Raw genomic sequence first — 23,319 nt, forward strand, 5'->3', positions numbered from 1 at the left:
TCGCCCCTCCCTGGCCCCGGGCTCTCCGCCCGCGCGCCGCCCGGGCCTCGCAGCGCGCCAGGAGCCGCGCCGCGGCGCGAGAGCCGGAGGGGAGCCGCGGCCCCGCGGGCCAGGCAGCCGGGAGGGCGGCAGCCAAGGCGACCGCGGAGGCGGCAGACAGGGCGCGTGCGCACTGCAGGGGCGCCAGATTTGGCGGGAGGGGGAGTGTCCAAAGCTCTTTGTTTGATGGCATCTCTGTTTACAGAGTTTACACTTTAATATCAACCTGTTTCCTCCTCCTCCTTCTCCTCCTCCTCCGCGACCTCCTCCTCCTCCTCCTCCTCTTTCTCCTGAGAAACTTCGCCCCGGCGGTGCGGAGCGCCACTGCGCAGCCGGGGAGGGACGCAGGCGGGCAGCGGGAAGCGCAGCCCCGTGCGGTTCCCGCGGCTCCCAGCGGAGCCCGGCGCCCGCCGCGCCATGGCCCGGAGACCCCGGCACAGGTAACGGGGATCCCCGATGGGCGGCCGTGGGCGGGGGCGCGCTGGGCTCCAGGAGCTTCGGGAGCAGGTGGGAATTCGTTCCCGGATCTTCTGCGGGGCTGTCAGATACTGCGAGGACCCGGAGTCCCTGCCTCGGCAGCAGAAGCCACTCAAGGGACGGATGAATGGAAGAGTCGGTGCTGGAAATCCATTAGGACGTTGGGAAGCACGCCCTGCGGCTCATTTTGCAAGTTGCACGGGGTACCTTCTCTCTAGGGGGGAAAATAGCAGCACGCCCCAGCCAGGGGCAGAGCAGTGCCCACCAGCCCCGGGGAGCCCACTACGTTCCTGGCTTGATGCAGCGGGTGTCGGCGAGCGAGTCGCAGCGTAATTGCTAGATGCATTGCGATATGTTTGGACATGGAAGTGCAGAGCGTATGGCTGATATAGGGGAAATGCCGGATTGTTTAGTAGCTGCAGGTAGTTCATTTAATTTCATTCATTCTTCATGGAGGCGAAGAAGAGTGTCAGCTGACAGGCGGCTAGAAAGACGCTTGTAGGGGGAGGAAAGGGTCTCTACCTTTGCAGATTGTTTTAAGTCCTGGTTTTGAAGGTTCGAATCCATATTCTCTGGGAGGCTCTTATTTCTAACGCAAACATTGTACATCCACCCCCACGCGCCCGCGCCGCACATGTCAAGTGCACTTGGGAAGGCTCGCCGGGTGTCGGGAGTGAAGTGCTGTTACATTTTGGCGGATCGGAGGGAAACAGGGAGAGGAGCGGGGAGAGAATGGTCCGAACTGTCACTTGCTGGAGCTCCTGCTTCGACCAGTCTGTGGACTTTCCGGACTGGACGCGGCGGCGCTCCCTGCGAGTGGCCGGGTGCGGGGGCTCGTTCGGCCGCAGCCAGGGTTGCAGCTCAACCGACAGGGACGGAGGCGGGCAGCACCCAAGGCCGCTGCCGCGCAACAGGGACGCAGTCCCCGCGGGCGCTTCCCGTGTGCAGGAGGCCCCGGCGCGGCGCGCGCACGTGGACGCAGCCAAGGTCGCCGCTCCTCCCGGCGCCCCGCTCGCGCAGCCTTCGGTCGCCCCGGGCGGAGAAGGGGTCGCGGGGACAGACCCTGGCCGAGATGTTCTGGGGGAAAAAGTCCCTGGAGGCAAAGCGTGGGTTTGTTTTCCTCGGGTTGTTTGATTTTCTTTTACTTATTCGTTTTTGCACCGGAGGTCGCCTATCCTCTCGCAGAGCTAGGAAGTTGCAAAGAGCGTGGGTGTGGGCCCTGCAGCAGCACCCTCGGCCGGGCCTGGCCGGGCCCGGGAGCGGCGCCCAGGCAAGGCCGGGCGCTGGAGAAAAAAAGGGAGACGACTTGGGGGTGCCGCTGGTTCCCTCTGCCTCTCCCAGGTCCGGGCGCGCGGGGCGAGGGTGTTGCCTCTTGAGTGGTTTCACCTTCGCCTTTGGGACTTAACTGTAGAGCAGCCGGGGTCATCTTTTTTTTTTTTTTTTTTTTTTCGGGAGCAGAAACTAGGAGGGAGCGGAGGAGGAGAAGGAGGGACCTAGGAAACGATGCTGGGAGGAGGCGCGGGGCAAGCTCCGCGCGCCGAGATCTTGACCTTCCCCGCGGGGCGGGGCCGCGCAGGTTCCCGGCGGCTCCTAGGTAGCGGCGAGGGGAGGTGGCCGGGATGGGCGGGAGCCTTCAACCTGCCTCAGGGGGAAGAGAAACCGGGCTGTGGGCTCGAAGCCGTTTCTTGCGAGGCGAGCATCGACTCGGCAGGGATTATTAACCAGGTCAGCGAAATGAGTCTGAACCCTTTTTCTAGAATCACAGTAGCGGCCACAAGACACTTCCTCCCGCTCCCCTCCCTTTTTCCCAACCCCCAACACTTCTTTTCTTTTTCGTTTCTTTGCACGGTTTGTTTCCTTGACAGAATGTAACATTCATAGTCGTACTCTTGTAACCACACCAGGTCTAGCAGGTGGGGAGCCGGGTGCATCAAGCTTGAAATCAGCCTTTGAAAGTCTTCTGACTGTTGGGTCTGAGATCTTGTCAGAGCAGATAAAGGAAAAGTTATTTCAGGTCCTTAGTAGAAATTAATCATCCTACTTAGACGACCGGGACCATTCAGAGCGAGGAAATCGCATGCAAAGCTCCAAGGCAAGACCCGTGCCTCGCGTGCTAATGGACCCTGGAGCTGATAGTGTGACCAGCCCTGCGCTAGTAGCTCTGCTCCCCTCTTCAGGGGCCTCTTCAGGACCTGCGGAAGTCACACACCAAGTTTTCCCCAAGCCTTTGCTTGTACACATCTCTGATTTTGCACGTTTCTGCTTAATTTTTAGACTCAACGGAAGATCTGGAATGATCCTTTATTAGCACTGGAAAGTACCTTAGAAGTAGAATCCAAGCCCGTCTGTATAGGCGAGGAACTGAGGTCGTGAGAGAGGGGAAGTGATTTGTCCAAGTCACGCAGCTAGGTTGGGGCAGAGCTAGGACTGGCACCTTTCGCTCCAGAAGCCTAGTCCTATTTAGCGTCTGTGCTCGCTCACCTGATGTAGGCTGCCCCCTATGGGCGGCCGAATTTGTTGCTTATTCCTGAGTGTTCAGCTGTTGCCAAGACAGTGGTGTCGGATTACTGGTTTGGAACTGTAGTCCTCAGTTCTGAAAACGTGATCTCCAGATCCAGCGAGACCCCCAAAGTTAAATTCAGCTGAATCTATTACTCCACTTGCAGATGACTCAGGCTTTCTTGGTATCCCGGATATTTCACAAGGGTGCCACTTCATCTGGGGGGGCTTTCCAAGGAGTTCTCTATGAATCTTTCAGAAGTCCTGGGATTATAATAACGTTTTTTTTTCAACTTAAGATGCTTGTGTTTTTCATTAAAGGAAAGCTACTGTAATTATTAATCAGAAGTTGTTTAGAGCCCTTTGTTGACAGTGTGAAACGGGATCAGGCTCTTCTTTAAAAGGATAGCCCCTAAATAAAAGATGGTTATAGATTATAAATATAGTTAAGTCGTCTTTTTTTGTGTGTGATGGCATTTTAAGTTTGGATCACATCCTGCTTGACACCATGAATCCTGGACCTTAGCGTTGTTTCCCAGAATAATAATTTTAAATTATAAGAACCTCAAATTCAGAATTTGGGGGAATTAATTTTGCTTGTTTGTAAGGGATGGGTAATATATACTTGTAAATTACTTCTGAAAGACCAGATATGAATATACATTTTATTTTTTAGAATAATGATTTGTATTACGATATTGCTTTATATAATTACTTTTATTCTTAATTTGATGGAATTATCAATATTGCAATGATAAATTTCTAGTAACTCTTTAAAGATAGTATAATTTTTCCTTCTAAATTAAGTTTTTTAAGTAAAATAATAACTAAAAGTAAACTGGCTTAAAATGACATATCTATTATAGGGATACATTCATCATTATATGCTTAATAAATATTAAGTATAGAGTTACTTCAAAGGACATCAAAATTTATAGTTTTGGTCAAGTAGGTAAAAGAAAAAGTTCTTTTGAAAACAGTAATGAGTTCCTTTTAAACTCATCTGGGGAAATCCCTCAGTTTTGAATTAGGTACATTTTAAGATCTTTCAAATACCATTCAGTCTGAGGTAGAAAAAACATGAGTAAGTAAGATTCTGACTATCATGTGGCCTAAATTATTCACTTGGTTACTCTGGAAACTGAGGATTGTAAACATGGCCACAAGTTGGATCAACCTGGCCTGGAGTTTTTAACTGTTTGATATTAATGTTATTTACAATGCAGTTTGATCACTTGATCACTTATCCTTTCTCAGGTTTTTAAATCTTTTCCTCTTAGATTCTCTTAATCTTCTAATCTTTAAGAGATGACTATAATTGTATAGTTGGGTGTATATTACTTCTTGAATTTTTTCCTCCTAATAAAATACCAGTCCCATTAAGATAACACAATTGAGTTGTTTATTGTATTTGGGAAATATCATTTAAACGATGTGACGTATGCCAAGGATTTTGAGTGTACTTATATAAAGGATGTGGGCTCTCGTTCTTTTCATTGTCTTTAACATTAAGTTTTAAACCTAAACCTTCATTGGTTGGAAGGTTGCCAATTGTGTAATTTGTCACTGGTCTAACATTAACAGCAGGTTTAAACATGCAGCGCAATAGAAAGTGCCAGGTCCCTTGCCGTATCTGTGGATACCAATAACAGCAAAACTCTTTTACAATCCCAGAGCAACAAAGTGCCAAAAACACTCTTGTGCAACTTTTCAAAGTTTTATCTTTGTAACCTTTGAAATGATTGTTGAGGAGCTTTGGTGTGAGTTTTGGTGTAAGTCTTGCTTGGTGTAGATTGGATCCTCTTGTTTCAGTACACATCTTCCCATTTTTTATTTCTGCAGCATCTACAGTAGTGACGAGGATGATGAAGACATTGAGATGTGTGACCATGATTATGATGGATTGCTTCCCAAGTCTGGAAAGCGTCACTTGGGGAAAACTAGGTGGACCAGGGAAGAGGTAACTAATTATGTAATCAAAACATGGGGAAAAAACATGGAGTGCATCCACTTGTGAAAAACAAAATTTCAGCTAAACGACAGGTGTTCAAACGTATTAGCAGGCTCTCTGATTTCTTACCCTAGCCTGCATGTGCAGTGTGCTTACCCCTCACCACTCCCCTACGTGGACACCGTACCATCCTTTTTCAAACTTTTTGCAGCTGTTTGAATGTTCTTGTCTTCTCACTTTATCTGTTTTTCCTATTCTGTTCTTGTCATTTTACTCCACAACTACTTCTTCATCACTTATGAGACATGGCTTCTTCTGTGAAGCGGTCCCTGGTTTCCCTAGACACGTTGGATGCATCCTCCAACCACTGGGTACATGTTTATATTTATTATTGCTGTAACATATATGCCTCTCCCTGTAGACTGTGAGTCTGCTCAGGGCAGGACTAAATGTCTATTCATTTTTGTGTTCCTGAACCCAGAATTGATTTCCACAAGGTGGAATATTAATAAGTGTTCCCTGAACCAATGAATGAATTGCTATTTCCAAAAACAAAACCAAAGAATAAAGCAACACCCATAGAACTTGTTGCAACAGGTTCATTTAACATTCTTGGCATATAATGTTACACAGAGAAATATACCTGGGTGTCTGTTCTGAAAGTGTTAGTCGCTCAGTCTGTTCTGAGAGCATTCAGAAATGGATGGAGATGTGTCTTCTTCTCACCTCTCTTTTTCTGTGAGCTCATCAAAAGCTTGATCTTTGTAGGAATGGGAAAATGCCTAGGGGGCAAAATTATTAATATAAGAGAAAAGTTGCTTTTTTCTTTAAAGTTCTCAAATTTTGCAACTGATTGTAGAGGATTTCATGTTAGAATAAATGATATTGACTCTTCTTCAGTTCCATTCTGCCCTCCTTTACTTAAACCAGATCTCTCATCGACAGGCAGGCAGGATTTCCAATGAAGTCCATAGGAAATGTACATTTTGCCTGTGGAACTAGTGCACATGGATTATTCTTAGAGATTCAGGAGTTCTGACGGTAACCCTGGTTTCCTGACTCCAATGCCTGTGTTATACCAGAAGAGTCACATCATGTGTAAAAGTTACCTGGGCAGCAACATGGGTATTCTCTTTTGCTTGAATATGTTTAGAAAAACACTTGTGAACAGAAAGATTTCACCCTGATGTCTAGTGTCTCCTGTGTTCTGAGAAGTTTGGTCTCATTTCAATTGTGAATATATTGATACAAAAACTAAATGATTTTCTTACATCATACCTTCAAGTTTAATTAAGAAAAGTGATCCTCCACTTTTTTAAATGAAGATATTGAACTTAGTAAACATTAGACTAGAACTTGAACTATTTCTTATTGAGATCCTATCTAATGCCATAGTTCAATGTCTATTAAATCAAACAGTGGAGTTCATATTTTTCCCATGAAGTAGAACTTTTCAAAGTTATCAGGTATTAAACATTAAATGTATTAGACATTATGCTAAATGTTTTGCCTAAGTAACTCATATAATTCTCAAATAATCCTGTTGGCAGACACTATCATTCCCATTGTACAGATGACAATATTAAGGCCCTGAAAAGCTAAATGATGTACCCAAGCTTATATAACTCAACAGTAGTTGAGTCAAGATTCAAACTCTGATCTGAGTTTACAGTAAATGACTAATATCCTAGGATTACCTTTAAATATCTTAGGATGAAAAACTAAAGAAGCTGGTGGAACAGAATGGAACAGATGACTGGAAAGTTATCGCTAATTATCTCCCGGTAAGTTAGTAATTTTTTCTTTCTGTAAAAGGAAATCTTTTCCCAAAGATTTAAATAAGATATCCTAGGAGATGATATTAAAACATTACACATGTGTTTATATGTAAGAAGTAAGCAAGAAATGCCTTATCCATAACTTATATTTCTATTGTAATGCATATAATTAAATTTCTAAAGATATTATTAATGGATTTTTTATAGTATATCTTAAATGCTTCCTTTTTATTTTATCTTTTCATTTTTAGGATAATATAAATTAGCAATTTGATAATTTATTGTATGGTAGATGACTAAACTCATGATATTTCCCCCAAGTCTGCTTTTCTTCAATTTCGTATCTTTTCAATAGCCATAATTTTGGTATCCTGGTTTAAAATTTTGGAGCTGTTTTAGACTTACCCGGCCTGCCATCCCCTACACAAAGCTAGGATTAAGGGATCTGGGATGCCTTTGTTCATTCTGCTCACTGTTTTACTTGTTCAGCCCCTTTCCCTCTTCTCTGGACAACTGCATTGCCTTCATAACTGGTTTTCCAGCTTGTAGCTTTTCACTTTCTCACATATCCCAGACACCATTGGTAGATGGAGCTTCATAAAATGCAGCTTTACCTTACTTTTCAAAACTAGCAACAGTGACTTCAAGTCTCACACATTAAGTAAACTGCCTAGACCTGGCACATGGAGGCTCTTCCATATGCCTCAACTTAATAGCCACAGTTCTGTTTCCTACTTCCCCTCTGTAAGCAGGTTTGGTTGAATTCATTTCTGCTTCCCTCCTGAGAACTTGTGTCCCTGGTGATGCCACCTCTCAAAATGTTCCATCCGTCCTTCAAAGTCTATGCCAAGAGCTTTTTCAGACCTATTTCTAAGGAAACATAATTTCTCCTTCTCAGGAGACACTCCTTTTTTCCACCCCAATATAATTTTGCTGTGGTCTCTTCTTGCCTATGAATCAAATTTCACCTTCTTAGTTAACTACATGTTTGTCTTTTACTACTTACATGATTATAAGCTCTTATAAAATAGGGCTCATTTTTTTTTTCATCTTTGTTTTTTCTGCAATATTAACACTTTGGTCCTAAATTGAAGCACATCTCTTAGCCTGAATGAGAATCAAACTTATGCCATTTAGAGTGGTCCAACGTCAACATAAAGGTCCAACATCAATATAAAATCTCTAAGAAGTCTTAATCCATGTGGATACTTCCAAAGCAACACAGTGAGGTTAAGGTTAAGTTAAATGGACAGCCAAGTATGCTGTATGGTGATCCTTTAGATCACATAGCAGGACTGTTTCCCTCAGGAGGGAGAACTTCTAATTTTAGATACAACTTTGATGTATTCTTTTGTATGTTCTTTAGCTATAAGTAATGGGCTTTCCAAACAGGCCCTAAGATGTTCTTGAATGTTTTCGTGGTGTATTGCCCACGTGGGGTTTATATGACAACAGTATTCATGTGCTTATCACATCATGTCTGATGTGTCAGTGCATGCTTCATCTTATTTGCCTAGAATCGAACAGATGTGCAGTGCCAGCACCGATGGCAGAAAGTACTAAACCCTGAGCTCATCAAGGGTCCTTGGACCAAAGAGGAAGATCAGAGAGTAAGTTCTTTACTCGTTGGTATGTGAATCACAATTACGAGTAGCCCCCAACATTGTTGAATGTTTCCCAGCTTGAAGAAACAGGTAAAGTGTGCAAACAGGAAGTTGAGGTCTCCATTCCCATATTTCCCGTGAATGAAAGAAGATTTTTTAGAAATTTTCTAAAGATAACATGAAGAATGATTACACTGACTCATTACATAACATTAAAACATAGGTTATTTTTGTGTGTTTATCTGAAGGTGATAGAGCTTGTACAGAAATACGGTCCGAAACGTTGGTCTGTTATTGCCAAGCACTTAAAGGGGAGAATTGGAAAACAATGTAGGGAGAGGTGGCATAACCACTTGAATCCAGAAGTTAAGAAAACCTCCTGGACAGAAGAGGAAGACAGAATTATTTACCAGGCACACAAGAGACTGGGGAACAGATGGGCAGAAATCGCAAAGCTACTGCCTGGACGGTAATAACATGTCAAAAAATACATTGATTGGGAAGAATGAGGGAACGGGTGTGGAACATTCTGTTTTAAAATGTATGGTGAGTGAATTACGTTTTATTGATGGTGTATGTTTCACTAGATAGACCAGATCCATAGCTTTTAAAACTGGAAGAGACTTTAGAGGTTATCTGGTTCAGGACTTCCAGAATCCACCCAACCGTGAGCTTGAGCCAAGTTTCCTCAGCCTCAATTGACCCATTTGCAAAAGGGGTTATAACCTACTTCTCGGGGCCAATGTTAGTACCAAATGAAATATATCAGGGCACTTTGTAAACTTCAAAACTCTAAACACGTAGAAGGAAACCAAGGGTTAACAGTTTGGTCTGAGTTCATACAGCTGGTTGTGACCAGAAGGAGTTCAGGTACCATTTTCCTGATACCATGTTCATTTCATTATACCACTTGGCTTAAATTTTTTTCTTTTGAATAAAGAAAGGCTGTATCTCTAGAATTATCATACTGCTTCCAGGTTTTTAAATCATGTTGTTATGCTTTCTTTTTCATGAACAAGGCATGAAAATGACCTCATTTTGAGGGATATCTTCGGAAGCTCATTTTTGTCCCACTTTCCCCATTTAAACAGTTTATAACAGATGTTTAGTTGGGGAGATACTATTTATTATAAATCTTCTTAAAAATATCATAAGATATGAAATATTTTAAATACTTTTATTCTTCAGCTTTGTGACCCAAAGTGTAGAAAGGGTCGTTCAAAGAAGGCCTTGCCTCAGACGGCCTTTTCAGTATTCTCCTGTGATGTTCTGAAGCATTTCCTCTCTCCTGGTCCAGTATAAGCTCAGAGAATTCAAGAGGTTGATAAAGGGAGGCCTTTTATCCCATATGGTTTCAGAGGATATGTTGTTGATTCTTTTAAAGTTTTAAGGGGCGATTGAACTTCCTCTTTCTTTAGCATGCATTCCCCCACCCCCACTGAAATAGTAAAAAAGAGGCTTAAAACGGTTTTTGTGTTTTTTTTTTTGAATTGAGAAACTGTTTTCCTGAGAATTGAAAAACTTTAGTAAAAATGCTTTGCAGTTTAAAAATATATTGGGAGTTAGCCTCTTTTCTTTCTGGATGCCATTTTACAAATATCACCTCTGCCTGCTTTTGGAACAATTTTAGATGTTTTCTGAAATGTGGGAGGATTTTTTTACTCAAAATCTCTAGCTAATACTGTTCTAGATAAAGAATAGACATTGAGGCAGCAGCAACATCATTATTGCTCACCAAACTTTACTGAGTGCCTATTGTGATGGGTATGTGGGTCCACAACTCAGAGGAGTAATTTTCTAGAACAACCAGGACGTTAAGTTGTATTAGAGTCTTGTACCACAACCAGAATAAGCATGAAAGGGATTGTATTGAAAATACACTTAACAAGGAAACAAATGGCTAAAAGATTTCAAAATTTGTATAAAACTATAGAATTTCCATATTAATGTAATTTAGAGAAAGCTCTGTGTTTTTAATTAGTTAATTGGGGCAGCATGCTTTAAAGAGGTAGAGAAGAGAGGAATACAAAAACACTAGTACTGGACCAAAAGAAAGGTCTCTGTTAGAAACAGTTTTCTGTCAATTAACTGTAATCTGAGTTGAAATTGTTGTTTGTAAAATGAATATGTGATATATTTCTGTGCAGAACTGATAATGCTATCAAGAACCACTGGAATTCTACAATGCGTCGTAAGGTTGAGCAGGAAGGTTATCTGCAGGAGTCTTCTAAAGCCAGCCAGCCACCAGTGACCACAAACTTTCAGAAGAACAGCCATTTGATGGGCTTTACGCATGCTCCACCTTCAGCTCAACTCCCTCCAGCTGGCCAACCCTCAGTTAACAGTGACTATTCCTATTACCACATTTCTGAAGCACAAAACGTAAGCTGTTCCTGAGAATTCAGTTTAATGAGAGAGATGGTTATTTTGTTACTAGTTCCAGGTAATAATGATAATTTCTAGTGAATACTTAGTTTTCACAAACATGCTCATGATCAGCTGAGAAGGGTAGGTATTGTCATCCCTAATATGAATCCAGAAATGAGGATGTTAAGTGATTTGTCCAGGGTTACACAGCTTATAGAGATTGTCCAGACTAGAATCCAGGTTGTTTGGTTTTAACTTGCTGCTTCAAATCTAATTTGAAGTTAGCTTTTGAATGTAAATTTACTTAACAAGGTATTGCTGAAGAAGTATTAGGGCATGGAGGTGCAGTTGTATCTAGTACTTTTCTCTGCCAAAATAAAGAGTGTAATATTACATTTAAAGGGGAAATAGTTTGACATTGAAATTTAACAGATGATTGTAAGTTCAGCTCTGGTAGTGATCTAGCTGAAAGGTCTTAATTTATTCATTCAGTAAATAAGTGTTTACCTTCTTACTGAGAATCAAGAGCAGTTTCATGACTGACATCTGATGTTTTTGTTTTTTTTTTTTAAATTTTTTTATTAGTTGGAGGCTAATTACTTCACAACATTTCAGTGGGTTTTGTCATACATTGATATGAATCAGCCATAGATTTACACTTATTCCCCATCCCGATCCCCCCTCCCACCTCCCTCTCCACTCGATTCCTCTGGGTCTTCCCAGTGTACCAGGCCCGAGCACCTGTCTCATGCATCCCACCTGGGCTGGTGATCTGTTTCACCATAGATAGTATACATGCTGTTCTTTTGAAACATCCCACCCTCACCTTCTCCCACAGAGTTCAAAAGTCTGTTCTGTATTTCTGTGTTTCTTTTTCTGTTTTGCATATAGGGTTATCGTTACCATCTTTCTAAATTCCATATATATGTGTTAGTATGCTGTAATGTTCTTTATCTTTCTGGCTTACTTCACTCTGTATAATGGGCTCCAGCTTCATCCATCTCATTAGGACTGGTTCAAATGAGTTCTTTTTAATGGCTGAGTAATATTCCATGGTGTATATGTACCACAGCTTCCTTATCCATTCATCTGCTGATGGGCATCTAGGTTGCTTCCATGTCCTGGCTATTATAAACAGTGCTGCGATGAACATTGGGGTGCACGTGTCTCTTTCAGATCTGGTTTCCTCAGTGTGTATGCCCAGAAGTGACATCTGATGTTTTTTATCCTCCTTTGAATCAGTGAGATTCTTCATTTCTTGATATTTATATCTATGGAAATAAATTTTCATAATGGGTAGGAAAAGAATAAAGAGGAAAAAAATCAAGATTGCAAGACTTGAATCTTAAAATTAACAATAATAAATGGTGAAATTTATCCAAGAATTCAGAGCTCATAAACAAATTCTATGCAAAACATTCCCAAGTAGTTTTTACTTTCTCTGTCTAGTCTGTAAATTTGACTGCAGACTTTCCTAAAAAGTCTCAGATGAATGAACTATCCTAAGAGCTGCTGTACTCTTTGCTAAAACTCATTATAATTCACAGAAAAATATTTTTATTTATAAACAGCTAGTGGCAGCTGTTTTTGGCATCAAAACTTCTTTCATACACTCATGAATGTATTTTAGATTATATTTTTCTTCCTGATTACTTCCTGTCAGAATTGATGAACATTTTAAATTTGTTTCACTGTGTTGCTTTAATATTATTAAATGTTGTGCTAAAATTTCAAATTAGAGTTGGATTTTATTTATTTTGCTTTGTGAATTTTATCAGAAAAGTGCTTTTTTTTCCTTAGTCTTAGCATGAAACTTGAGGAAGCCACCAAGTCCCCTGAAGCATGTAACCATGAATGACTCGGCCTTTGTTTTCATTTTTGACGTAGGTCTCCAGTCACGTCCCATATCCTGTAGCATTACATGTAAATATAGTCAATGTCCCTCAGCCAGCTGCTGCGGCTATTCAGGTAAGCCCACTGTAAGATCATTTCATAAAGAAGCTCATTAGTTGCTCAAGGCACCGCTCTGGTTCTTTCATCCAAACACTTATTTCCACCTGATCCACTGAAGTTAAAAAAATGCGGGACGGTGAAAAGACGGGCGGAGTTCTGGCCAGCAGCCTATACTTCCTGATTGAATTAGCATCGGAACCTCTGGTTCTCTGATGTTAGAAATTGAAACAACCCCTCTGTCAGCATCTCCTTGAGCCTCACGTTTCGCATCGCTCCCTTATGTCTGGGATGACACTCACAGAGATTTCTATAGTGGCCAGATTCGGTTGGCGTTGGTTCCATGCCAGGGTTCTTAGGGTTCTGTGTGGTCCCTTGTGAACCGCAGGCCATGACCATTGTATTTACAGCTACCAACCAGGCCTTTGTGTTTTTTTTCTTGCTTAACTTTTCATTTCAGAGACACTATAATGATGAAGACCCTGAGAAAGAAAAGCGAATAAAGGAGTTAGAGTTGCTTCTAATGTCAACTGAGAATGAACTCAAAGGACAGCAGGCTCTTCCAGTAAGCTGTCTCTGCGTGCTTGATCAGAGCGGTGGATAATGGGTTGACCCCAGGGTTCTTCTATATCTTTTCCTTTATCTCTAACTATCACACTAATCAAGACTCCCTATATCGGTATCACAATATGTGTTGACTAACTTGGAAGTCGTCCTTTTGTGTTGCCATAGAAACTCAATATCCATTTGTGAGTCTCTTACTCAATTTATTTTTTCTTCAGAAGGACTGTAATCAGTTTAGTGAGTAGCAGAGAAAAAACTGAACATTTGCAATTTTTTTTTACAAAGCTGTGTGTCTGGTGCCTATTCATTGAGTTTTTTTCTATTATTTTTCTTAAGCTAGATTTTCATTTTTATCATTTCAAACATGATTTGGTGTATGCCCAGTATATCCATGTAAAATATATGTATATGTATATATCAAATCTCTCCATAAATAAGTGACCCTCTTTTGTTTGCATGCACAAAAGCCATGTGGACCATTATTGAACTTTGACATCTTTTCTAGTGACTGGACGGCAAACTGGGAAAGCAGCTTGTACTTTGTAACATATGTAGTTAACCAACAAAGAGAATAAAAGATACGATACCCAGTAGGTATCCTCAGGAGTAGATTTCTTTTTGGTTAAATAATAAAATGATTATGTGCCTTTGATAGTTCGACCACTTTTTAACTTTAGTTAATGTTTTGCAATTTCTCCTGTTGCGTGGTCATGCTGAAAGGAGACTTCTGTTAATTTGCTCTTCTGCTTTTGTAACCACGTTGATTTGGCAGCTCTTTACTGCATCGGTGCAATCTGTAGCATTAAAAAGGAATAGAAGCCACAAGGATATACGCAGATAAAAGAAACTCTAACTTTTGAATCTTCCTTCCAGCCCTTGTGTAGATTAGGGTGAGAAGAATAGCCCACTTAATTCCTAACAAACATTCATGGTCCTTTTGGAAATTATGTTCAAGTAGATCTTTAAGACAGTCCACGTGAGAGTTGTTCCTTGTAACAGAGTCCCTCTGTTTGCAATTTTAACAAAATGATGACAATGAAGGTCATCCATAGATGACAGCCTATATACCACTACTAAAAAGTGGGGTCTTGCATTGATAAAAGGAAACATCTTGACAACTGTTTCATAGGCGCAAGTTCTGGATGATGCAATGGCTTTTATCTTTCCTCTAACAGCATCTGATACCTTATGCAACTTCATTGCTAAGTTCCTTCTCCCTTTCTTCTCCCCGCTCTTTCTTTATTCCCCCACCCCCCTCCTTAGACACAGAACCACACATGCAACTACACCGGCTGGCACAGCACCACCATTGGCGACCACACCAGACCTCATGGAGACAGTGCACCTGTTTCCTGTTTGGAAGAGCACCACTCCACTCCATCTCTGCCCGCGGATCCCGGCTCCCTACCTGAAGAAAGCGCCTCTCCTGCCAGGTGCATGATCGTCCACCAAGGCACCATCCTGGACAATGTTAAGAACCTCTTAGAATTTGCAGAAACACTTCAATTTATAGATTCTGTAAGTAGAATTTTTAAGCAAGTTAATGTTTTGGGAAGAGGAATTAGGAAACCCACTTCTCAAATCGTGGCCATTTTCTGTAGCGAATATTGTGTTATTAGCATATAGTAATGTAAACGTGTAAGTGTGACTTTAGTTTTCGTGTGTTTCTTCAATATCTGGTTTCTTAGGCTACCCGCATAAAAGGTAGCTTTTCACACATTTCCTTCAAAATGTATTTTTATAAAAATAGTAAAGTCAGTGACCTTTAAGTAGAGCTTGGGCTATAGGAATATTTGGATTATTTTAAACTCTTTTTTTTTAAACTTTGTTTATTCCTTTGTGTTTTCCTAGAACTGTGCTTTGCTTTTGGATAGCTCATTAAGAATTACGTTAAGAAATATTTTGGAGAAGGAAATGGCAACCCACTCCAATATTCTTGCCTGGAGAAATCCCATGGACAGAGGAGCCTGATGGGCTACGGTCCATGGGGTCGCAAAGAGTTGGACACGACTGAGCGACTTCACTTCACTTCACTTAAGAAATATTTAGAACTTAAAGCAATCTTCCAATGTATTTGAAGTGGTAATAAGTTCTCTGGTGGTACATGGCTTTCTCCACAAACATTGATTACTGATTACTGGTCCCAACTAGCTCACTGACACAAACCATCTCCGGTGAAACAAACTTGAATTCAGCATCAGAAAAGCTGACAATTCGTTTTCTTTGTTTCCCAGTTGATTAAAACACATTTACTGCATCCCCATCAGACAGAGGATGAACATTGCCAAGATGTGCCACCCAAGAGGTTTTCTTTTTGCTTTGAACTGCATGCAAATGATAGAGTACTGGGAGCTCCCTGCAGCGCCCGGGAGGGCCAGCCTCGAGGCAGCATGTGGGACACACCATGCTCTGTGCCAGAACAACTGTTTCAATCTCCAGGCTGTTTCACAGGAAGTCTAGCAAGGGGGCCAGGTGTTTTCTTTGCATTCAGCATCTTTCTCAGTGCTGTGTTTCAGGTGATGGCACACACCACGCACACACTCTCTCAAAGTTCTGTGCCTCCCACATTGTTTCAGGATGCTTCATCGTGGGGTGATCTCAGCAGTTTTGAATTCTTTGAAGAAGCAGATTTTTCACCTAGCCAACACGATGCAGGCAAAGCCCTCCAGCTTCAGCAGAGAGAAGGCAGTGTGAATAGACCTGCAGGAGAGCCTAGCGCAAGGGCGAGCAGACGCAAGTTGAGTGAGGGTTCACTTGACCTGCCCAAGCCCTTCCCTCCTGCGAGGCCCAGCACAATTCCACGGGTCATCCTTCAAAAAAAGCGGGGCCAGGCCAGCCCCTTAGCCTCTGGACACTCTAGTTCCTTGGTACTTGCTGACGTCAGCAGTTCAACTCCCAAGCGTTCCCCTGTCAAAAGCCTACCATTCTCCCCCTCGCAGGTAGAGCGCAATTTCTGCACAGCTGTTACTAATTTTCAACAGACACCTGAGCCTTAATAATCTAGAAACTAATCCTTTGGAACAAATGACTAATTACTGTTGTCTTCACTGATTTCGTTCCATCGTTGCCTCTAGCTGCTGCTAAGTCATACTGCCTCCGAGAGTTTAGGCTGTCTGTAGACTGACTGATGATTTTGTCATAGTTCTCTCTCTGACTTTCTGGTGATTTGAAGGATGGTTAGTTGCATGGAATGTGCATTTATTTCCTTCCACACTGGAGTTTAACATTTCTATCTCTTCATTGTCTCCCATCCCTTCCCTCCCTTTAAAAACTTTAACAGATTTTCTGTCTCTTTGTTCACTTATTATTACATGATTCACTGACCCAGGGGAGGAGGGGACCAAATGTTTAGATAACATTTGAAGTGCAACTAGAAAATTTAAAGGTTCCAATCCATCTTCAAGTGAAAAAATTTTGGAAGAAAATGAGGAACAAATGCTTAAGAAAAATAATGTACGTTTTAATTTCACTTTCCCAACATTGGCTCTTCTGAGTCATGCCATAATATTTTATTAGCACATTTTTTTGGCCAATTAATGTTCTTGTTTCATATACATTTTTAAGGCATAGAAATTATAATTCTTATCAAAGATTGTGTTCCTTAACTATGTAAACATTTGAAGTTAATTTGGCACTTTAAAACATTTTTCCAGTTATGTCTGTTGAGTCTGTTTTAAGAACAACTCTAAGTGTGAGCAAATGATATGCCCACTAAAAAACTGATCTTATTTTTCATTTGTATTTTCCAGATTCTGTTCTGGAGTATATTAGTTCTGTAAGACTTTAATGATATTCCAGAAAAATACCTAAATATACAGGTATATAAGTTTGGGAAACACTGAATTGAACAAAATTAAGGCAGTTTCTTTACTGCAGGATCTCTCAAAGTTTTTAATACACTAATGTGCATTGTGAATTTCCAAGAGATTACAATATGTTTTCCAAATTTGTTTTACCTTAAAACCATTTGAGGAACACCTATTACTTTCCCAGAACATCAGTGTTTTGAGAGATACAGGTTATCACTTAAGAATTTTCTACATAATGTCAATTTTATACAATGATGTTTCCTAGATGACTAAAGAGAAAAAAAAGTATGAAAGAAAAACGATTACTTTCCAAAAGAAGTCACTTCAACACTTTTAGCATTAATAAAAAGTGCATCTCATTCTCCTTAATGACAAGTGTCATTTATTGAGAATGTTTTCTTAGGATTTTGGAAGTTTTTTTGCAAATTGTATTCCAAATCTTGGGTGCTAAATTGAAATAAAACGCTATGTGCTTGTTAACATCATTATTTCATATAGTGGGTCAGTAAAACATACCTACTTGTTAACATTGATTTTTAAATTGGGCTGAGTAAAGAATCACTGTTTAACTTAAGTATTTTTTTCTTTCTTCTCGTATTTAGTTCTTAAACACTTCCAATAACCATGAAAACTTAGACTTGGAAATGCCTTCTTTAACTTCCACCCCACTAAATGGTCACAAATTGACTGTTACAACTCCATTTCATAGAGACCAGACTGTGAAAATTCAAAAGGAAAATACTATGTAAGTCGTTGTTTCAAGAAAAAAATTATTTGTTTTATTTACTTATAGTTAATTAATAGAAAATAGTCCCCAAGTGTCTGATCTACTTATATGTGCATAATTTACTGATCCACTTTTATGTTCATAATCATGTGTATTTCCACATTGAATATATCTGTCCTGGGCATGTTAGAGCTACCTAGAGGTGGAAGTGGGGGAGAATAAACTATCTTTTGTAGTTAGTTCACTTCACAGTTTCCTATATATCTAGAGGAAGGTTTAATATAACTTTTCCATTCAGTTTTTCTGTTTATTCAGTAAGTCTTTTTCATTGAAAACAAGATTTTCAACATCCTTTCCTCTCTAATTATAAACTTTGGAATGAGTATGGTTCTTTACTTAGTTTATATTTTTTAATCTTATTTTTTCTTTCTGAAATTTATCTATAGATTGGACCTGTTTTGCCATCCCCAGGAAAAGTATATGATTAAAAGTCAAGGAATGATTAAGCCATTGTTTATATTCAGTAAAGGCTTAACCAATTCAAAGAAATGCCAGAGAACATCAATATAAATTATAATAAACCTTTAAAAAATGCAATTTTATTATTTCTGATACCATAAATACATTTTAAAAACAGTTTTAAAAACCTTCTAGTTTTCAAAGGTTAGCATGTTTTCTGTTGTGAATAGTTAAAGATAATGAATAGATAAAGTTGATTTGTAAATGACATCAGATCTTCATAATGCTTATGCTCATTTTAAAGGTTTAGAGTCACTACATGTATTTTCAGAATGATTAAAGAAAGATGAGAAATATTTTAATGCTCTTAGTTTTGGGGTATGATATTTTGAAATATTTGGAAATACATGATAGACATATTATCTTTTCCTTAATAATACATACATGATCCATCAGCAGACCCTATTCTATATCAATAAGAGTTTATTGTATTTAGTAGAAGAATATTACATTTAATAGGTAGAGAAACATAAGGGACATATGATCTTTCATATTGAACCAATTCTTGTTTTCTTTTTAAAGCTTCAGAACTCCAGCTATCAAAAGGTCAATTCTAGAAAGCTCTCCAAGAACTCCTACACCATTTAAACATGCACTCACAGCTCAAGAAATTAAATATGGTCCCCTGAAGATGCTAGTAAGTTCTAGTAAATTTCTTGGGTTAGTTGGTTTATTAATACAGATAGAAAATTTCCTCTGATGCAAATGTACCCAATCTTTCCTTCAGCCTCAGACACCGTCTCATCTAGTAGAAGACCTACAGGATGTGATCAAACAGGAATCTGATGAATCTGGGATTGTTGCTGAGTTTCAAGAAAATGGGCAACCTTTACTGAAGAAGATCAAACAAGAGGTAAACATGGGATCCTTTGAAAAGAACAACCCTGCTCCCCTTGTTCCTTGTGGGCAGCTTGACGTGTCTGGTGTGGGCACTGTGGAACATCATGTTTCATGCAATATTTTCATATGAGATGCTCTTAAGAGGTACCGCCAGGCTTGGCAGCATATGCATGCCACCTTGTAATTGGGAAGCCAAGCCACTTCTATTTCCTTCCTGTTTGAACAGAAAAGATGCTAGAAAGGATAGAGGAAAGAGAAGGAAGCCGCTTTGTATTGTACTTTTTAAAATCACTGATATAGAGATGGATAGATGACTGACTGATACATAGATGTTTAATTGTTGGCTATCATGGAGAGTTGAAACTAATAAAATAATGGTTTCTTTAATTCATAGTGTAAAAGAAAGGGAATCTCACTTGCCAAGATCAAAGTTTTAGCTTGGTGTCAGGAAGCATTTCCAGCAGGTTAGATACCGGGCCTTTTGAATTTATTTTCATATGAGGATAAGAGGTTGAGAGATTGGCCAGAGATTGACTTTTTCTTCAGCTTTACTGAGATATAATTGACAAAATTATAAGACATTTAAAGTGTACAATGTGGTGTTTTGATATACACGTACTTTGTGAAAGGATTCTCCCCCATTGAGTTAATTAACATATCTGTTACCTCACATATTTACCTTTTTTCCAGTGATGACATTTAAGTTCTACTCTCTTAGCAAATTTCAACTCTACAATATTGTGTTATCAGCTATAGTCACCATGTTCCCCATTAGACCCTCAGACTTTTTTCATCTTACTGATACTGACTCTTGAGTGTAACTGTTTCTGGGGACGTTCTAGCTCTAGAGAGAACAAAGCGCTTCCTGTTTGCTTTTAGGTGGAATCTCCAACCGATAAAGCAGGGAACTTCTTCTGCTCAAACCACTGGGAAGGGGAGAGTCTGAGCACTCAGCTGTTCACGCAGGCGTCGCCTGTGGCAGACGTGCCAGTAAGTACACCCCGTGTTGTAAGATGCTGGCTCACAGAATTCTGTGTGTGGCACGTGGGGCCACTGTGGTTTCGGCACTCTTTCGTGCATCATACTTCTCAGTATTCTTCACATTATTTTCTTATGGTCATCAGTGTTGAACATACAGTGAGATTTTGTCCACGTGTTGGAAATAGATTCTGTTCTACTGCAAACTTGTTTGTTGTTTATTCACTCATGAGTTGAGAGTCCTGGCTACTTAACAAAATCTATGGCATGTAAATACATATTTCCATGAAAACAATGCTAATTTTTACATTATCTTTTAATTTACTTGTCTTTCTTCTAAAAGTAGTACAAGTTTCTCCTGCGATCTGAAAGTAGAGCATTCCTGTGAAACCTTTGGTGGTGGTTTAGTCACAAAGTCATGTCCGACTCTGGTGACCACATGGACTTTAGTCCACCAGGCTCCTCTATCCATGGGATTTCCCAGCCAAGAATACTGGAGTGGGTTGCCATTTCCTTCTCCAAGGGATCTTCCCAACCCAGGGACCGAACCCAGGTCTCCTGCATGGCATGCGGATTCTTTACCACTGAGCCACCATAAAGCAAAGAAGTGGTTTACCTTAGGACTTATCTTACTAACAGGTGCAAAAAGTAAATCGAATTTTAGAAAACAAAACAAAGAAACAAATAAAAACAGACTCACAGATGCAGAGTACAAGCTAGTGTACTGAGGGAAAAGGGGTGGGGAGAAGGATGAAATAGGTGAAGAGGTTTAAGAGGTACAGGCTCCCAGGTATAAAATAAATATTACAGGGATATAATGTATAGCAGCTGGAGAATCCCATGGACAGAGGAGCCTGGCAGGCTACAGTCCACGGGGTCACTAAGAGTCGGACATGACTGAGTGACTAGCACTTTCATTTTTCGCTTTCAATGTGTAGCATGAGAAAGATAGTATTTTATAATAACTGTGTATGATGTGTAATGTATAAAAATATCGTGTTGTACATGTTGTACACCAGAAACTAATACAATATTTTAAAGCAACTATGCTTCAGTCAAAAATGAATGAAAATAAGTAAATTGAGAGGAAGATGCTCATACCAGTTCTAAACTGTGGCACCTGATGCTGAGATGCTGAGAGGACCGCCTGGGAGGGAACGGGGTGCGCCACTCACTGCTCAGGGTGTGAGCTGCCTCTGTAATAGTTGGCTGCAAAACAAGAGCAAAAATTCTCTTTGGATTTCTATTGGTTAGCCGTTCATGAAAATAAATACTAATGTAGGGCTTTCATCAGAGTGAAGTGGTGTGAAGTGAACTTTTGAATAGCAGGGGATACCTGTATTTCCTCCTTGGTAAGTTGTCTCCTGTTTGGTTTTATGTAGCATCTGTGTGTGCGTGCATGCTCAGTCCTGTCAGACTCTTTGTATCGGGCATAGTGCTAATCATAGTGTATGTAGTAAATGCCCTTTATCATACACAATGTTGCGTTGCTTTGGTTATGACCATTTTTTAAAACAGACTATTTTTCAGAGCAGTCTTAAGTTAGTAGCAAAGTTGAGCAAAAGATAACAGAGATTTTCCAGGTATCCTCACCCTCACATATGCACAGCCTCCCCCTTGGCAACATCACCCACCAGGGGGTTACATTTGTTACAACTGATGAGCCCACATTGACACATCGTCACCCTAAACCCACAGTTTACCCCAGAGTTCACTCTTGGTGTTATACACTCTATGTATTTGGACACATTTATACTGACATTTATCCACCGTTATAGTATAATAGGGCGTAGTTTCACAGCCCCGAAGGTCCTCTGTGTTCTGTCCTGCTCTCCCCCTCAACTTCTGGCACCCACTGATCTTTTTGGTCTCTATAATTTTGCATCTGCCATAATATTATATAGTTGAAATCATACAGTATGAAGCTTCCTGACTAGCTTCTTTCACTTAGTAATATGCTCTTAAATGTTTTCTGTGTCTTTTCATAGCTTGGTAGTAGTTGTTTTGTTTTCCTTTTCTGTTTTCCTCTTAGTTAACCATTATTTTAAAAGTTTGTAATTTGTGAATGATTACCCTTTTCTCTTATGAAGAATCAGAGGTAATAGCAATTGCTAATATTTACTCAGTGTGTACAGAGTGGTGATTAATATTCTCAGAGCTTTAGATGCATTAACTCAGATATCTAACCCTCACAAGCGCCCTACAAGGCTGGTAACATTGTCATTTCCATTATACTAGCAGGGAAACTGAGGCATGAGGAAGCTTAGTCACTGCTTAAGATTGTATAGCTTATAAGGGGTGGTTCTGGGTTAGAACTTTGGTTCTAAATTCCATTCTTTTCACCTTTAAACTATACTACCATTTAATCTGTAACTTGAAAAAATTTCTTACCATTATATGAAATGAACAGTTCTCTCACCAGAGCTTAGTAAATCTTTCATTTTAAAGATGTGTCTTTATCAACTCATTTAGCAGATGTTTTTGAGTGCCCTGCCTCATTCCTGGAACTGTGTGGGACCTCAAAGCTTTTTGTTTTAGTGATGTTTGCCCCAGTGGGATTAGGGTTAGTGCAGAATTGAGTTCTCCATTTAGCTCATTGGGCAGAGAATTTCTGGCAGATACCTGCATTTTTTTCCTGCTAATGCGTGTCAACTCATAGTAATCTACTCTTTCAAGTGTTAGAATTCTGTCAGTCCCCTTATTATCCTACCTCATTTCAATTTCAAATTATTCTCTTTCCCTTTAGAATATTCTTACAAGTTCCGTTTTAATGACGCCAGTATCAGAAGATGAAGACAATGTTCTCAAAGCATTTACAGTACCTAAAAACAGGTCCCTGGCAAGTCCCTTGCAGGTAATTACTATTCCAGCATTGGTATCTAAAAAGTCATTCACTATAAAACTTTCTTTTAAAAAAAACATTTTAGATGTAGTGCAGTGATGCTTTTAAATAATTCCCAATGTCTAAAAGACTCCTAAGATTCCTTGTTGCCACTCATATGAGACTCACTGAAAATTTTTTTATTAGAGCAAGCTTCCAAAGAATGATGAAGTGAAGCATTTCTTACTGTGACTGAGACTAAGATTGTTAATCACATGTGACAGTATCTCTTTCTTCTGCTTTTAAAGGTTTTCTTAAATAATTGGTATAGTTTACTTTTAGTTTCAAAATTTTTACTTTTTCTATTCCCTCACTAAGCCATCAAAGCTCAGACCT

The 23,319-nt window shown here is 40.1% G+C and overlaps 1 protein-coding gene across 4 annotated transcripts in view; it reads left to right on the top strand.

Annotated features, from left to right (window-relative positions):
• The first annotated feature begins 233 nt into the window (after positions 1-233).
• MYB (MYB proto-oncogene, transcription factor) overlaps positions 234-23,319 on the top strand; it is a 35,468-nt gene continuing 12,382 nt past the window's right edge. Inside the window, exons 1-15 of one of the 4 annotated variants that reach the window (XM_043457321.1) lie at positions 234-479; positions 4,858-4,975; positions 6,679-6,750; positions 8,262-8,354; positions 8,597-8,817; positions 10,496-10,730; positions 12,603-12,683; positions 13,126-13,230; positions 14,493-14,747; positions 15,806-16,168; positions 17,641-17,783; positions 18,807-18,921; positions 19,012-19,137; positions 20,004-20,114; positions 22,849-22,956. In XM_043457321.1, coding sequence (XP_043313256.1) covers positions 457-479; positions 4,858-4,975; positions 6,679-6,750; positions 8,262-8,354; positions 8,597-8,817; positions 10,496-10,730; positions 12,603-12,683; positions 13,126-13,230; positions 14,493-14,747; positions 15,806-16,168; positions 17,641-17,783; positions 18,807-18,921; positions 19,012-19,137; positions 20,004-20,114; positions 22,849-22,956 — 2,169 coding nt within the window. In that variant the 5' untranslated portion in view covers positions 234-456. Of the gene's footprint in view, positions 480-2,058; positions 2,242-4,857; positions 4,976-6,678; positions 6,751-8,261; positions 8,355-8,596; positions 8,818-10,495; positions 10,731-12,602; positions 12,684-13,125; positions 13,231-14,492; positions 14,748-15,805; positions 16,169-17,640; positions 17,784-18,806; positions 18,922-19,011; positions 19,138-20,003; positions 20,115-22,848; positions 22,957-23,319 lie in introns of those variants that run through there. The other 3 variants (XM_043457318.1, XM_043457319.1, XM_043457320.1) reach the window with 3 other exon arrangements.

The sequence above is a fragment of the Cervus canadensis genome, chromosome 33 (assembly GCF_019320065.1).
Source record: "Cervus canadensis isolate Bull #8, Minnesota chromosome 33, ASM1932006v1, whole genome shotgun sequence".
Taxonomy (NCBI): Eukaryota; Metazoa; Chordata; class Mammalia; order Artiodactyla; family Cervidae; genus Cervus; species Cervus canadensis.